At 37.9% G+C, this 16,797-nt stretch overlaps 1 protein-coding gene across 2 annotated transcripts; it reads left to right on the top strand.

The window, feature by feature from the left end:
* Nucleotides 1-4,612: 4,612 nt before the first annotated feature.
* Nucleotides 4,613-15,958, top strand: LOC132152843 (M-phase phosphoprotein 8-like). 2 transcript variants are annotated; one of them, XM_059561762.1, is made up of 14 exons: nt 4,613-4,803; nt 8,200-8,349; nt 8,474-9,502; nt 10,043-10,133; nt 10,225-10,707; nt 11,627-11,749; nt 11,907-11,995; nt 12,377-12,517; nt 12,713-12,799; nt 13,461-13,615; nt 13,740-13,897; nt 13,983-14,107; nt 14,211-14,294; nt 14,757-15,958. In XM_059561762.1, exons 1-14 carry the CDS (start codon nt 4,705-4,707, stop codon nt 14,796-14,798), a joined length of 2,856 nt encoding a protein of 951 aa, XP_059417745.1. In that variant the 5' UTR covers nt 4,613-4,704; the 3' UTR covers nt 14,799-15,958. The 2 variants fall into 2 exon arrangements, with proteins under 2 accessions (XP_059417745.1, XP_059417744.1); XM_059561761.1 differs by having other exon boundaries at nt 8,471-9,502.
* The last annotated feature ends 839 nt before the right edge of the window (nt 15,959-16,797 follow it).

Genomic DNA, 16,797 nt, shown 5'->3' with positions numbered 1-16,797 from the left:
GATTGTAGTTGTGTTGATCATATGTTGTTGATGATGATGACGATGATGATGATGATGACAGACCAACATCAATCCATTAGTGGAAAATTTATCATTTTTCAGACCTTAGCATAAGATCCCTGAAAAACAAGATTATATATTTTGAAACAACATGCAAATCAGACTAAAAACTTAACCTACAAATGAACATAGACTTCACACATTCTAGTGAAAGCTTTTATGGATACCATTTTATCAAAACCTAAGGAAATCAAAGCAGGAATGTCCTCACATAGTAACTTTACCTAAAGAGTGAAAGAATGCTTAATGTGTCAAATATAAAATAAAATAAAGTGGGCTCTTTTATCCGATTATTTGAGGAAATAATTGACAGATTAATCAATTCTTAATCAGCCCTAAATAAATTAAATTCAAATTCCAAAAAATTATAACCTTTATATGTATCATAATTTTTGAAACTGAAAATTCCCCCATTCAATTGATTTAGGGCTGCAACTAGCAATTATTTTAAGAATCGATCACTGAAAAATGGTAAGTGTTCGCTAAATTGTGAATCTGGATCTTAAAACAAATAATATTGCTGCATTATAAGCCCCCAAATTTGCTAAATTACGGCATTTAACCTTCTTAATGCACATTTTATCAGTTGAATAACATAGTATATTTGAATGTCCCACATTAGTATAAAACATGCTGTCCCACTTTTGAAACATCCTTTTCTAAAGTTGGACAACAAAGATTTCTTTAAATAGAAAATATTCTTAAAACATTTTAAGAATATTAATGCAAAATTTGATGTCTAAATTCATCACAAATATAAATTGATAGCAATTTATAACATTGTTTTATTTATAACAGATTTGCATACTTAACATTAATTTAGTCTAAATCCTATATCAATGTCATTTCAGTGAACTTTACAAGAGGTACTTCCTGTTTGTTGATTTTCTTGGCCACATTTCTGACATAATTTCCAGAGAGTCAACTGATTTCAATAACTTGACACCCCTGCTTGAATTCAACACCAATCATGTTCAGTTTAATGTTGTAAAAGAAGAGATAAACGCACTGAAGTTTAGGTCTCCCACATTAGTCAGTGTCCCACATTACACTAATCAGCCCTACAGTCGTGGCTAAAAGTTTTGAGAATTACATAAATATTAGTTTTCAAAAAGTTTGCTGCTAAACTGCTTTTAGATCTTTGTTTCAGTTGTTCCTGTATTGTACTGAAATATAATTACAAGCACTTCATACGTTTCAAAGGCTTTTATTGACAATTACATGACATTTATGCAAAGAGTCAGTATTTGCAGTATTGGCCCTTCTTTTTCAGGACCTCTGCAATTCGACTGGTCATGCTCTCAATCAACTTCTGGGCCAAATCCTGACTGATAGCAACCCATTCTTTCATAATCACTTCTTGGAGTTTGTCAGAATTAGTGGGTTTTTGTTTGTCCACCCGCCTCTTGATGATTGACCACAAATTCTCAATGGGATTAAGATCTGGGGAGTTTCCAGGCCATGGACCCAAAATTTCAACAATCTGGTCCCCGAGCCACTTAGTTATCACTTTTGCCTTATGGAACGGTGCTCCATCGTGCTGGAAAATGCATTGTTCACCAAACTGTTGTTGGATTGTTGGAAGAAGTTGCTGTTGGAGGGTGTTTTGGTACCATTCTTTATTCATGGCTGTGTTTTTGGGCAGAATTGTGAGTGAGCCCACTCCCTTGGATGAGAAGCAACCCCACACATGAATGGTGTCAGGATGCTTTACTGTTGGCATGACACAGGACTGATGGTAGCGCTCACCTTTTCTACTCCGGACAAGCCTTTTTCCAGATGCCCCAAACAATCGGAAAGGGGCTTCATCGGAGAATATGACTTTGCCCCAGTCCTCAGCAGTCCATTCACTATACTTTCTGCAGAAGATCAATCTGTCCCTGATGGTTTTTTTTTGGAGAGAAGTGGCTTCTTTGCTGCCCTTCTTGACACCAGGCCATCTTCCAAAAGTCTTCGCCTCACTGTGCGTGCAGATGCGCTCACACCTGCCTGCTGCCATTCCTGAGCAAGCTCTGCACTGGTGGCACTCCGATCCCGCAGCTGAATCCTCTTTAGGAGACGATCCTGGCGCTTGCTGGACTTTCTTGGACGCCCTGAAGCCTTCTTTACAAGAATTGAACCTCTTGTCTTGAAGTTCTTGATGATCCTATAAATTGTTGATTTAGGTGCAATCTTAGTAGCCACAATATCCTTGCCTGTGAAGCCATTTTTATGCAACGCAATGATGGCTGCACGCGTTTCTTTGCAGGTCACCATGGTTAACAATGGAAGAACAACGGAAGAACAATGATTTCAAGCATCACCCTCCTTTTAACATGTCAATTCATGTCAATTGGGTCATTCTAACCCAATCAGCCTGACATAATGATCTCCAGCCTTGTGCTCGTCAACATTCTCACCTGAGTTAACAAGACGATTACTGAAATGATCTCAGCAGGTCCTTTAATGACAGCAATGAAATGGAGTGGAAAGGTTTTTTTGGGATTAAGTTAATTTTCATGGCAAAGAAGGACTATGCAATTCATCTGATCACTCTTCATAACATTCTGGAGTATATGCAAATTGCTTTTATAAAAACTTAAGCAGCAACTTTTCCAATTTCCAATATTTATGTAATTCTCAAAACTTTTGGCCACGACTGTACATTTATTTGTGAGGTAACAACCTCAGCAGCTGTGCTGAATTAATGTTTAGTCATTTGACAACACTTTAGCACACTACTCTGAAACGTTTGTAGCTTATTACATACTGTTTTACACACTATCCTTTAAAAAACTGTAGTCATTATACACTGTGTACTGTGCAGTAAGCAAGTATGCCATTTCGAACACAGCCACAGCCTCCTCCTGCTGTAGTACTCCAAGTGTTGCCATGTCTGCTTAGAAATATGCGACCTTGAGGTTGTTTTTACAAGCCATATTGCACGTTTTTCTAGCGCGATCTGGCAACACTGAGCACTCTCGCCGCACGCCAATAGTATGTTCCTGCACAACCAGAGGCTGCAGATTCAGGACCGCAGTTCAAGTACCCTGTTGGTTTAGTTTGCAGTCACGTTACTTTGTATATAGCATCAATATATTAAAGTATTTGTTTTTAAATGTGATTTTGGATTCAAAATGCAGCAGAGGTTAATTACTAAGTGTGCTTTGAGTCACAATTTTAAATTTAAACATGAATTTGCACAAAATATAAATGAAATATCAATTTTGTAAAATGTATGTATATCAATTTTAAAACAATTGTAAAAAATGAAGAACCTTAAAAGTCTTAGTCTCTTGAATTATACAGTATATTGATTAACCTCCTTAAGGTGAATTAGCTCATTATCAGGTAAGTTAAAGTTGGAATCAGCGTATGGAGTCACTAAATTACAGCCAATATTTTAAAAGTTTTTGAGAGACAAGACAAGACACAAGAATGATTCAAGAATGTTTATATATATATATATATATATATATATATATATATATATATATATATTTGCGACAACATCACAACAGCACCAAAGTGAACCCCTCTTCCATCAGTTGCTGCATGGATAGAATGGCTGGAGGCTTGAACTCTAGAGAAAGAGAGAGCGAGAGACAGAGAGAGATAAATAAGAAACATTTGTTTAACATATTCAACTGGAATATATATATATATATATATATATATATATGAAAAGTGAAAGTCCTTGCAGCATGTGGTGCGTCTCTTCAATTCGGGCAGGGATCTCCCTTTTTGGATTGTTATATGTATCTTGAAAAAGAGAGAGTCTACTTGTTAAAATATTTTTAGATCATGAAAATATCCCTAGTGCCTTTTTTAATCATCTGTCCTACAATGAGCCTAACCAAATCCATAAAATCACTTCATATTGGCCATGCAGAACATGACAGAAACTAACACATGATATCAATGGACTGTATGTGGAGTAGTAGACCTGCAGATTAGGCCAAATTGTAACAAGCTATTAAAATTGCCAAACGCCTCATTCATCATTGCAAAACAATGCCAAAACAACAGGCTAACACATACTGCAACTAGGCAGTCAGTGCAGTTTAATTATGAAAGATATTTTATACATAAATATGGTAAAACAACGACAATTAAGCCAGTATTCACACTAATACATTAAGCTGCAGGTAAATCTTACAAACCTTACATCAACCATACTCTTGTCATCTGATAAGTTTAATTAATGTGCAGGCTAGGTTCACTTATAATACTTCGTCATTAAAACTCAACAAGGATTTATGAAATCATGGCCACGAATTAACGTCGTAGTAATTAATAAAAATAGCTCAAAAATTCTTAATTTGGTGGGAATTAATCATTAATTCATAGTTAGCAGTTCTCACTATGTAATCTTCGCACCGTTAATACGTTATAAAATAAAACTTAATTAAATATTGGTACTCACCGTCTGATTGCTGTACACGTCGTCCATCTTTAATTAGTGTTGATCCAGTACGGTAGGTGGCGCTGTCACAAAAAAACTAGGGTCCTAAAGCTGCGGTCCAAGAACTGGGGTCCTGAAACTGCAGCCTCTGCTTGTGCAGGAATACCCTTCTCCCGCACGCGCGCTGCTACTGTATTCGTGTGTATGTGCACACATATATACAACGTATAGCGTTAATATTTTACTCAGTTAAAGCATAAATGGCTTCCGGGGCCGAGAGAGCGGAGCCTGGAGAAAGCGAACAGGATGAAGAAGATGTCTATGAAGTGGAGAGGATTATTGACATGCGAGTGGAGGAGGTGAGAGAGAGTGTTTGTGGCGCAGCTGCGGATGCCATCTTGCTAGCAACGTAGCATGTCGCTATTACTGTCCTTAGTAAATACTGCAGACACGCGTATAATTAATAGGATAAGTCTAAAGAAATAGCCAAAGGGGTGATTTTACGGTCCGTTCGCCTTAAAACACCAAGTTCCCGTAGCGCAGAGAGGCTGTTTTCAGTCGTTTTAACTTTCTGGTGGTCAGCTTAACTCACCGCCAGGTTTAAGCCGCGAGATTCGGTTTCAAAGGCTCTTCTTGTTTACATAAAACCTGCTTAAAATCTAGATGAATTACCACTTTATACCCTGGACTAAATCTACCCGCGACCAAAATGAGTGCCTAACACGAACAGTGTTTTTTGATGCGGAGGAAAACACTGCTGACATCGGTGACAGTCATTCAATGGTTAAAATACACAGTTGTTTACAACATCCATAACACGCGCTACTACATCTGGAATCTCTTTGAATAGAAATGGAATTGAAAAGAGAGACTTATGAATGATTAGGCAAAATCTTATGCTCATTCTTCTATTCACACAATATGCAGTTTCGCTGTATGAACACAAATGTAAATACATCTCTTACAATACAAACACAAAATGCGTGACAGATGAATCGCGTGTTTATTGTTAGCCCTTTGTGCATGGTCCTGCTGATGGGAATGCGTAACAATGACTCAGCATTTTGCTTTATAAATCATTTATTTTTATTTGAACTTAATTCGTTTTAGCTGGGAGTAACAGCCCCTGGAATAGTGTTGCTGTACTGTGGGGAGCCGTTTTAGACATGGATTTGGTCTGTAGATATGTGTTTTGGAGATGGGGTTGGGATCCGAGTCTTTTTCCCTGTTCCTGTCTAGGTGCTTCATGCAAAGGCCCCTTGAGCTCTTATAAAGATAGAGAGGGGGGAATATTACATTACAAACCACTTTCTTCAACTTCAGGTCTGGAGATCCTGGGTTGCCTGAGCAGATGTGAAATGCTGACTGAATGATTTCTGAGAGACTGTTTTACGTGTCGTTCAAGCTGTGTTAAATGCAAGAATGACTGATCACTTCATGCCAGACTGCTTCAGTTTATTTTGGTGAAGCTACATTCAAGCAGCGCCTAATCACAAGGACGTCTTTGTGTGTTTGTGGAACTGTGCTCTTTAATACTCAAAGAACAGGTGTTATGTGACAGTGGGAGGTTTGTTATTAAAGAACTTAAAGAGGAAGCCAGATAATGGAGTGGAGTGAGCAGACAAAATTAACTGACAAAAGATAGTGATCGAAAGAAAATTACAGACAACTCCGATATAGCCTTAGTAAAGTCTATAGAGGAGGTCAGTGTTTGGAGGACAGATAATGCAAAAGGCTTGTAAAATCCAATTTTGTACCACTCCGTGCCCTTTGAACTGGAGTCAGTTCTACTGCAGTGTCTGTAATGTGTAAGAGGATTTGCTAGATGTGGGCAAAATTGTGTTTTAAAGTAATTGAGGAACCTAGTATCATATTTTAAGTATAAAAGTGCAAAACTTCATCAACCACCACCAGTGTGCAGCATCCACTGGGATAATGCGAGGGCAGCCACAGGACAACGGCATCAGTGTGCGCGCCGCTCACCACACATCAGCTACAGGTGGAGAGGAGAGAGAAAGAGAGCCAATCAAGACGATGGGGATTATAAGGAGGCCATGACTGACAAAGGCCAGGGGAGCAGTTTTTGGCCAGGAAACCGGGGTTACACCCCTACTCTTTACAAGAAGTGCCATGGAATTTTTTTAATGACCACAGAAAGTCAGGACCTCGTTTTAACATTACATCTGAAATTATGACTTGTTGTGTGTAAAATTAACTACAGTTAAAACTATCTGTGATCAGTGTGCAAGATGCCCTCACTTTTTGATTGATACATTTTAGTCATCTCCAGTGATATTTTTGTATCTAGAGCTTGTTCATTTGTGACCCTGCAAGAAAGCTATGTGAAATGGCTTTTAGACTGAGAAATATTTCTGTATCTCTGTGTGTCAGTCTTTAAGCGTCTGACACAGTTTTATCCAAGACCATGATGGCTGAGTGCCAGTAACAGCCACTCTCAGATCAACTGACAGCCTGTGCTTACTAGACTACTGAACAATCATGTCTTTAACTCGCTTGTTTACATAAATACAGTGATTAACCACTTCTCAATTCTGCTAGCCTCTGCACTGAGGCAGTTGTACAGTAAACTAGCAGTCTAATCTAAGCCAAGGCTCTCGAAATAGGTGCAAACGTATTAGCAGTATCTCAAACTTTGAGACAAAGACAGATTTAAGTTAACCTACAACAGTCACAAAAGTATGTCGTTGAGTTGCTTGCTAGTGTCGTGAAACCAGCAGGTGTAAAAAAGGAAAGCGATCCCATCCACTCTGTCGATTGGGATTAAAACATATTATTTGGCTTCGATCTTTAGCTATTATTAATCCTGCAGATAGAGTCACGTGAAATAAGAGGAGCACGGGAATCAGCAGGGTTTGTTACTTAGCAACGCAGCAGATAATGAACTTCCCTTTGAATCTAACCCGTGGAGCTCGGGATGCGTCTGCTAAGAATTAATTACTGCCTTAATGCCTCTCATTGTTCCCTCATGTAGTGCACGACACATCTGACACTAGAGCCTTAGTAGTATTTTTATATCATAAAACAAAAAGTCCACTTTTATCCTTCACTTATAAGAGCATTTCAAGATAAATTACAGTTTGACATGTTGTGTCTTCTCTGCTTGTGTGTTTTTTGAAGTACTAGTGGTCAGTGTTATTTTCACATTATGCATATAATATTATTATATTTATTAATATCTTTCTTGAATTAGCTTTTATTTGTATATCTTCAGTTTTCATTTTAGTTTTAGTAATTTTATGTTTGTCATTATTATTATTATTATTATTTGTGTTTAGCTTTTTATATTTATTTTTGTATTTATTTGAGGACATTTTTTTTGTATTTAATGTTTTTTATATTTTCTTCCATAGACAGTAGGTCTCTGACACAAACACAATCCAAAGTGAAACTGGTCATCAGAGCTCCTTGACAAACGATCAAGCTGCTCATATTAACATGACAAAACAACTACAGAAGTTATTAAAAGTGCAACAGGGAGTGCATATGTATTTCAGTGCAGAGTGCAAATACAAACTGCTGTGTAAGCTATTTATTTGTTCATAAATATGTAGCTGTCAAATTATAGCTTACAAAGCCATAAAAAAAATCTGCACTTGTTCATTTTGTTGCCTGTGCTCTAACTCAGTGAGAGTGAAGTAAAATTGACTGGATCAGAAGCCTTTTTTCCCTTACCACTCCATAACTTACCACACCCCATGGGAGGCCATGATCTTTGACCTCTGACATTTCTACAGGGAGAGGTGCTGTACCGGGTGCGATGGAAGAACTACTCATCGGACGATGACACCTGGGAGCCTGAGGCACACTTAGACGACTGCAGGGAGGTGCTGCTTGCCTACAAGAAGGCCCTGGCTGAGATGAAGCCAAAAAAGGAAACTGGCATGGTGAGACTCTAAAGACATGTTCACATGATTGTAGTTTTTCTAAGAGCTTGTACAGACAATGCTACATCTGTTTTACTTGATGAAATCTTTGAGAATATTGATTGTGCTCCATTGTCCCTAGAAGCTGCCAATGAAGAGTGATTTGTTTGATGCTGATTCTGAGAGTGACAGTGATAAAGAAAAACACAAAGAGTCACCTATAAAGAAGAAGAAGAAGAAAAAGAAGAAAGTGGAAGAATCAGATGATGACATTTCTGTGAAGGAAAAGAAGAAGAAAAAGGAGAAATGGCGGGAAGACAAACCTCTGCCTGCACCTGAGTCTGATGAGGAGGAGGTAGACAGCAGGGATCCTTCCCCTGCACCTCCTAAAAAAGAGACAAAGAAGAGGTTCATTGAATCTGATGATGATGATGCCCCAGTTACTCCTAAAAAACAAAAGAAGCCTGACAGGCATAAAGATGGAGGAAAGCAGAAGAAAGAGAGTGGAGAGGACCACAAGAAAAAGAAAGTAAAATCAAAAAAAGAGATTGATACCTCAGATGAAGAGGATGAGAAGAGCGACCTACCCTCTGAGTCCCACACGGATGATACGACGAACACAGAAACAAATGATTCCTTCAAAACCACAACAACAAAAACCACCGACAAATCTGCGAAAAGTGAGAGCGGAGGTGATCTCAAGCAGGCCAAGCAGAAAAAGGCCAAGTCTGACCTGAAGCTGCAAGGTTTCAAAGACCTGATTCAAGAGAAGAAGTCTAAAAAAGTAGAGGTTTCAACAGCCACACCCAAAGAAAGTGGTGCAAACAAGCACAAAGCCCTTACTAGTGGCAAGAGCACTAGCAAGTCATCTCGCAGCGAGGAGGAGCCCGACTCCAGTGACACGGGGGCACCTACGTCCGCACCCAAGTCAAAGGTTAAAAGCAAAGGGCAGGAAGCAGGCCCACCTTCTCAGAAGCTTTCATCCGCATCTTCCTCCTCCTCCTCCTCCACAGCATCAACAGCACCCATCAAGCCCAAAGAGGAGGAGCCAAAAGAAGAAGTTGGAGAGAAGGGAGGTGCCTCTAACTTGTTTGAGAAGTTCCTGTTGAACTGTGAGGCAAAAGATCGTGTACCAAGGAGACAAGCGGACCAGAATAAGAATACAATTCCAAAGGTACAGGTCTAAAACTCTGATGTAACCCATTTCCTTCCTTTCCTTTTTTGTTGTACACCTGTTAAAACAACTAGAACCAGATCATTTTTATGATGCTGTTAATTCAAAGAAAGAAGTCCCTTATTCTCACCAAGGGTTATTTGATCAAAATACAAAAAAAAAAAAAATAATTATATTGTGACGCATTATTATGATTTATTTCACAATAACTGTTTTCTCACTGGTTTTCTACTTATTTTAAAATTTTATTTATTCCTATGGTGGCAAAGCTGAAATTTCGGCAGTCATCCGGTCTTCAGTGTTACATGATCCTTCAGAAAGCATTCTTATTTATATAACATTTCTTATCAATGTTGAACACAAATGTGCACCTTAATACTTTTTTGTAAAAAAATAGTTATAGGTTATGTTTTTTTATGATTCTTTAATGTCTTTACTGTCACTTTTGAACAATTTAAGACATTAATGAATTTTTGTCTTCAAACAAATGTTAGTGGCCTGTTTGTGATTTGACTTTTTTTCTCCACATGTTTTTCACAGGGTACAGGGAAAAATGACAAAAAAACAAAATTGTCAAAGCAGTCTCCTGCACGGAAACCTGATTCAGACAAGGCAAAAGATGGTAAAATACGTTTCTAGCTGACTTAAATTTTTCATTCTTAGTGGTCTCTATGGTTTTGGTTTTTTTTGTTTGATTAAGCACTACATTCTTCTTCTAGCAGTGCCTCGCCCTGGTCAGAGTCCCGTCTCTATGGAGATCGATGAGAAGCAGGAGAAGGGAGCATCTGAGATGGAGAAAAGTGATAAATCAGACGAGCCGGCCCCCAAGTCTAAGGAGGAATTACAACGAGAGCAGAGAGAGGAAGAGCAAAGGAAGAGGAAAGAAAAGATGGAAGAAGATGAGAGAAAAAGGAAAGAAAGGATCGAAGAAGAGGAGAGAAAGAAGAAAGAGAGAATAGAGGAAGCCCAACGGGAGAGAAAAGCACGCTTGGAGGAGGCACAGAGGCTTGCAGAGGAGGCCCGGCAAGAGCGGCTGGAAAGGAAGTCCATGGCTGAGTCAGTAGCGTCTCCTGACTCAACAGAAGACTCCAGATGGAAGGACAAGAGGAGGAGGAGGAGGGATGACAGTGAATCACGGGTCTTCACCGCCTGCGATGACAATCAGGACTCTCAGGAGACCATGGAGCGTTCAGACAAAACTCCTGGTTTGTATTCGGCAATGTAAAGTTAAAAGAGGTTCAACTTTTGAAAACATGTCTTGAGACACCTGCATATTGTTCATTTGCACAAACCATGCATGGTTAATTGAAATAAAACCAAAATCGCAATATGGCTTAGTGAAATTGTCAAATTGCAAAGGCTGTGATTTAATTAAATATATGCATAGTGTGTTTTAGAGTGAAGGGTAGCATTGTGTTCTTTTACACACAAGCAGCTTGTGATCTGGTGTTTTCAGTGTCTGTTCGCAGTAAATGCTTCTCTACACAAATCCATCTCTGCATCTGCTCTGAGTTAAAGTTTCTTATAATGTGCTTTTAAAAACACAACAAGCTCCAGCCATCTTTACATACTTTTAATGAGAAGTGTTTACCAAATGGCAGTGTCACTGTCAACACAAGCTAAGCTTAGTAGGGATACTCCACCCCAAAATGAAAATTTTGTCAATTAATCACTTACCCCCTTGTTGTTCCAAACTGTTCCAAAACTGGTTTGGAACGACATGGGAGTAAGTGATTAAAGACAAAATTTTCATTTTGGGGTGAAGTATCCCTTTAAGGGTTCCCTGTGTTTTTATACCAAAATTAAAGCTTGATGGTTTAATATTTAAACATGGAAAAATTAAGCCCATCCGTGCTGATGATGGCATTGATTATTATTGTTATTAATAATGTGTTATTTTTGCTTTTAGTTTTTTTTTGCTTTTTTTCAATTTGGTGAGTTTTTTTGCCCCACATCAGCACTTAATTAAGCCCTTTTTTTAACAGAAGAACACATCTTGTGTGATCAATTTGTATTTTTCTATTATATATGTATTATAGGCTATATTATGTGGTAGCTGATATAGTGGGGATCCCAAGCTGTTTTTGAGTCTCTGGATGCTAACAACATGTTTCTGTTTGACAGACAGGGGACCACCATCTCTTAATCTTGGGGTGGAGCTCAAGCTGGACTGGATGACACTGGAGGACTTTCAGAAACACTTAAATGGAGAGGATGAGAATCTCTCTCCGCTGGCCTTAACTCCTGGTGAGTGATACCCACACAGAAAAACAACAGCACAAATCCCTCCTGAAGGGCATATTTTAGGTCCACCTTTCATTTATTGTAACTTTTCAGTTGAAACATTTTCCTCATCATTTTTCTCTCCTCTTCAACCTTGCTGTGTTTACCATGTAACTTTCAGCTGAGCTGCGAGAAGCAGTGAAGAATGGGAATTACTTGGCGGTAAAACGTGCACTTAGTTCCAAAGAGGACTACAATCTGGACCAGGAGGTATGTAACATATTTCCTTTTCTCTCTTCCTCTCTGTCTTGAATCTATATTAAAGACTCCTCAGAGAATTAGGTCATGTTGTAGTTCATCATGGGTTAATCATTATGCAGTCAATGTTTTCAGTCGAACATAATTGTCTATAATACCTGCATACATGTATCTGTTAACATCTGTTAAAACATCCAATACATGTAATTAAATATTTGACTTGAATCAATGAAGAAACATACTTTTTGGATCCAGATGGTGTAATTGGAGCATCTACTAGCAGAGGCTAACTGGACCTTTAGCAAGGCAGCCATACCTTGATCTAAGTACTATTTGAGAGGATATCATGTGAATATATCTTTGGATGTTTTGTGTATGTGCTGCCTCCTGCAGGACTCTAGCGGCATGTCCTTAACACTGCTGGCTGCTGCAGGCGGTCAGGATGATGTCCTCAGGCTGCTCATTAAGAAAGGAGTGAAGGTTAACGCTAGACAGAAGAACGGCACCACTGCCCTGATGCATGCTGCTGAAAAGGTGCAGAACAACACAGGAACCCTCACTGAAGACTCTTCACTTCAACCACTAATATTAGAGAATATTAGCATTTGTAATATAGTATTTTTGTATTTGTCTTAGTATAGTTAAGCACTAATGTTCTGTGTTAATTTATTGATAAGTACACAAGCCCACACAAGTCTATTTTAATAACTCGGTTCTGTTTTGATGCAGAACTTCTTGACAACAGTGGCCATTCTCCTAGAGGCAGGAGCATCTGTAAATGCCCAAACTCTAGGTGGAGAAACCGCTCTCATGAAGGTGAGAAGGCTGTTATATTGATCTGGGTATTAGAACTTAACAGAAACCACCTTGTCAATGACCCTAGGATTTCTAGGTATGTAGATTTTTTTTTTTTTTTTATGTTTTTGAAAGGAAAAGAAAAACAAAAACTCTTAAGCTCATTGATCTGCATGTATCTGATCAAAAATACAGTAAAAACAGACATAATATTAAATATTATTCGGATTTAAAATAACTTTTCTTTGTAATTTATTCCTGTGATGCAGAGCTGAATTTTCAGCAGTCATTACTCCACTCTTCAGTTTGAAATGATCCTTTAGAAATCATTCTAGTATGATGATTTGCTGCTTAAGAAACATTTCTTATTATTATCATTGTTGGAATCAGCTGTGCTGCTTAATAGTTTTGTGAAAACCGTGATGCTTTTTTTCAGATTTCTTTGATAAATAGACTTCTAACGTTTTCTCAATTTATATTTATCCTTACTGAATAAAAATATATAATTCTTTCCAAAAAAAAAATTATACTGACCCCAAACTTTTGGTACTGTACTGTATATTGTTTTTTTAGTTTAGAAATTGAGCTTTAGCTATCAGATAGTTTGCACTTTGAAGTTATAATTTTATGTTGTATATCTTGATCTGTACTGAGTGCTGATTGTTGTATTATTCATTTTAAGGCTTGCAAGAGGGGCAATGCAGATGTGGTTCGCCTCCTGCTGGAATATGGTGCTGACTGCAACATCTTGTCCAAACATAAGAACACTGCCTTGTACTATGCCAAACTTAGCAACAATTTGATGATATATGATCTCATCAAAGACCATATGCAAACGTGAGTGTTTCACTGCTACATTATTAGAACACCACCACATGTATATATTTAAAGATGTAGAACACGGGCACAATGAAAATATTGCTATTAAAATAAGACGCATGTGTGAAAATGCATCTTGCAGGTTATCAACTGTGGCTGAGGAGACAATCAGAGCATATTTTGAAACACGGCTGGCCCTACTGGAACCTGTATTCCCTTTGGCTTGCCACAGATTGTGTGAAGGGCCAGACTTTTCAATGGAATTTAACTACAAACCCCCTCAACACGCACCAGGAGAAGGTGAAAAACTCACTTTAAATTTGTCTGTTCTCATTAACTGCAATTTTATTTACCGAATTAGTTATTATTGTGCTTTCTGTCTTAGGATCTGGCATCCTGCTTTTTATCTTCCATGCAAACTTCCTTACTGAGATCACAGCTAGACTCTGCGGGCCCTGTAGTGTTCATGCTGTTGTCCTGAATGATAAGTTTCAGCTGCCCATCTTCTTGGTAAGACACTGATGTCACAATCGATCTTTATTCAAATTTATTTCTCTTTGTTCTGTTGAATGTTTGCAGTCTCTCACACTCTTGTGTGCTGCTCCCCCTGCAGGACAGCCATTTCATATACTCCTTCAGTCCTGTTCAAGGAACCAACAAACTGTTCATGCGTCTGGCAGAGTCGCCCACAGCTAAGGTACCTAGGACTTACACACATTTATATGAAATGGTATAAATGCCTAAATGTGCACCAAAGCAAGTGTGAATAATTGAGAAGGCTTTGTAAAATAATAGCTAGTTGTAACTAACAAGGTTTCTATGGTTCTTTGGAAATATCAGGGAATGTTAAAGTTAAAATTCTGTATTTTAAATGCATGTTATTGATCGTTTTGTTAACATTTCATCCATGTATGTTCCTCTTTTGACCTATCAAAATGTCATAAATTGATCTTTTAGTGAAACAACAGACTTCTAAATTCTTGTGACATATGCTGGACTTCTGTAATCATTTAGTCCAGTTAATTGCATTCAGATCTGCCTCCATCCAATCGACAACTGGCAGAAAGAATCAAGTCCTTGTTTGATAATCAGTTTATTTTGATAATCAAAATAATTAAAACGTATTAATCCGGAAATATGTATTCTACTTTTTCCACAGGTTAAACTCCTAATTTGTGCATACAGAGTCCAACTACAGTGATAAGGTCAAAGGTCACGGCAGGAGCTCTGCCCCTTCAAGAACTGAGATCTTTTCTACACTTGATGCATGCTGAGCAGGAAGCGGTTTAAAAATGGTTATGTTTTACTGTAGGCAAAGACTGTGATACTAACTGGTCAATAACAACAGTCACAAATCTCAGTGTGACTTTAAATACGTCTTTGGTTAAGTGTTGCAAGTGTTAAACGAGTTTCCAGAGGTCTGATTTTGGATTACAACCGCATCACGCATGGAGGTCAGCAAATGTGTCAACTTGGGTTTGTATCTGAAAGTCATTTGTAAATCTTGTTTGTAAAGTATTCCTTTTATTTTGTTTCTTTTAAATAGAATAATTTATCACCCCAGATTCACTTACTGTTTTATGTTCTGTTCTGTTTATCCCAACCACACGCTTCTCTGTTGTTCATTGCTTGTGCAGAGTGAATGATGCAATGAATGAGCAGTTCTTGTCTCCGTTGCTTTGTGCTTTTGTGGGAATTTGACAAGACTGGACCCAAGTGTGACTTTGAACACCAGAGTGGGTGCTTTAAAAACACAATTTTCCATATTTTGTTTCCTGAGATTGTGAATTTTTTTCTTAATGGCATGAACTAATGGCATGAATCCTAAATTGAACAAAAGGAGGCCATTATAGTTGAAGAAATGTTTGAATGTATACATTTGGGTTGTGAGCTATTTTAAAGGCTAATTTGTTTTTGCATTGAAAGGAGGAGGATTGAAGTCATCCAAGTAGGAGTGTATCAGTAGAACAGGTTCTTTTAATACTGACCGGTATAATGCATGTACCAATGTATTGTCAGGCAGGCTGTATACATCAGCTCAGTTTAATTTCTTATAAGATTTTGCAGTAGAGTGTAGTTATGTAACTGTTCAACATGCAGCACATGGTCATCTTCTGGTACTGATCATACAGTTCACATATGCGCAGTTTTACAAGCATATAAACTCAGAGTCAGAGCTGGAATGTACAGCTGGGCTTATCTTGAAAGAGCTCTGAAGCGCACTGATGTTCTTTTATTCTGTTGCTCGTGGTCTACCTCTCTGTCTCGTCATTGTAGTAGGTGAGAGAAAGACTGCTCATTGATTCACTTGGTCTTTTGACTACAGTAAATAAACTGTACATATATTTCCATAACAATCAATATTTTGTCTTCTCTCCTATTTAATAAAGCAACAATAAATAAAAAGTTGTTTTCTTAACTGTTACAGGATTAGAGACTTCCCTCTAATTTAATTGTATTAAGAGGCATAAACATTGTAAACATTTTCCAGCTCACTAGATGCCTTCAGACTAGTAAACATTTGATGACCAGCCAGCAGCTTTAAGGATTAAAAATGTCCATGTGCAAAGGTTATATAGGCAAATAATATAACAAACATTTCTGATAACACTAAGGCAAGCAGGGTTATTTTGATTAATCATATAATTTGGATAAATGCATTGGTGCTCATGTCTGGCACATGCATAATAATATGAACACCTTAACATTATTTTTGCTGCAGCCACAGGGGTATGTTTTCCTTGGTCTGTAAGTAGAGACTTTGAAGTGGGTCTTAAAACAAGCCATAACAGGACAATGGTGGTGACCACTGTGACAAAATCAAGAGAATGGATGAACAAAAAGGAGCTGAGTGAATTCACTTAACTAGTGATACTTAATGGACAAATTAATGATAACTAGTGGACAAAATCAAATATGTTGATGTTCTGTCATGAAGTTTTAAAGTATAATTAATGTTTAATTCCCTATCTTCCGATCACTACACACTGGGTCACTCTATTGCCGCTTCTTCGATCCCATCAGTGCCCACTTAGGTTTGGCAATGGGGTGTTTTTTTTTTTTTCAGGGACCTTTGGATCAGAAAGGGGTCTTTAATGACACTTGTTTTATTAAAGTAACTGAAGTCAGAAGTTTATTTTATATACAATATTATATTTCTTGAAAAGATATCTTACAGATAGGATCCCTTAAATGTGCCT

This window comes from Carassius carassius, chromosome 11, assembly GCF_963082965.1.
Source record: "Carassius carassius chromosome 11, fCarCar2.1, whole genome shotgun sequence".
Lineage (NCBI taxonomy): Eukaryota > Metazoa > Chordata > Actinopteri > Cypriniformes > Cyprinidae > Carassius > Carassius carassius.
The sequence above is the reverse complement of the archived record's forward strand: the minus strand, read 5'-3'. Positions and strand labels throughout refer to the sequence as shown.

Bases quoted from the DNA above. Each gene is read 5' to 3' on its own strand.
- LOC132152843 (XM_059561761.1), top strand. From the start codon at position 4,705: ATGGCTTCCGGGGCCGAGAGAGCGGAGCCTGGAGAAAGCGAACAGGAT. The intron at 9,503-10,042 runs GTACAGGTCTAA...TGTTTTTCACAG, and splicing joins ATAAGAATACAATTCCAAAG to GGTACAGGGAAAAATGACAA. The intron at 11,750-11,906 runs GTGAGTGATACC...TGTAACTTTCAG, and splicing joins TCCGCTGGCCTTAACTCCTG to CTGAGCTGCGAGAAGCAGTG.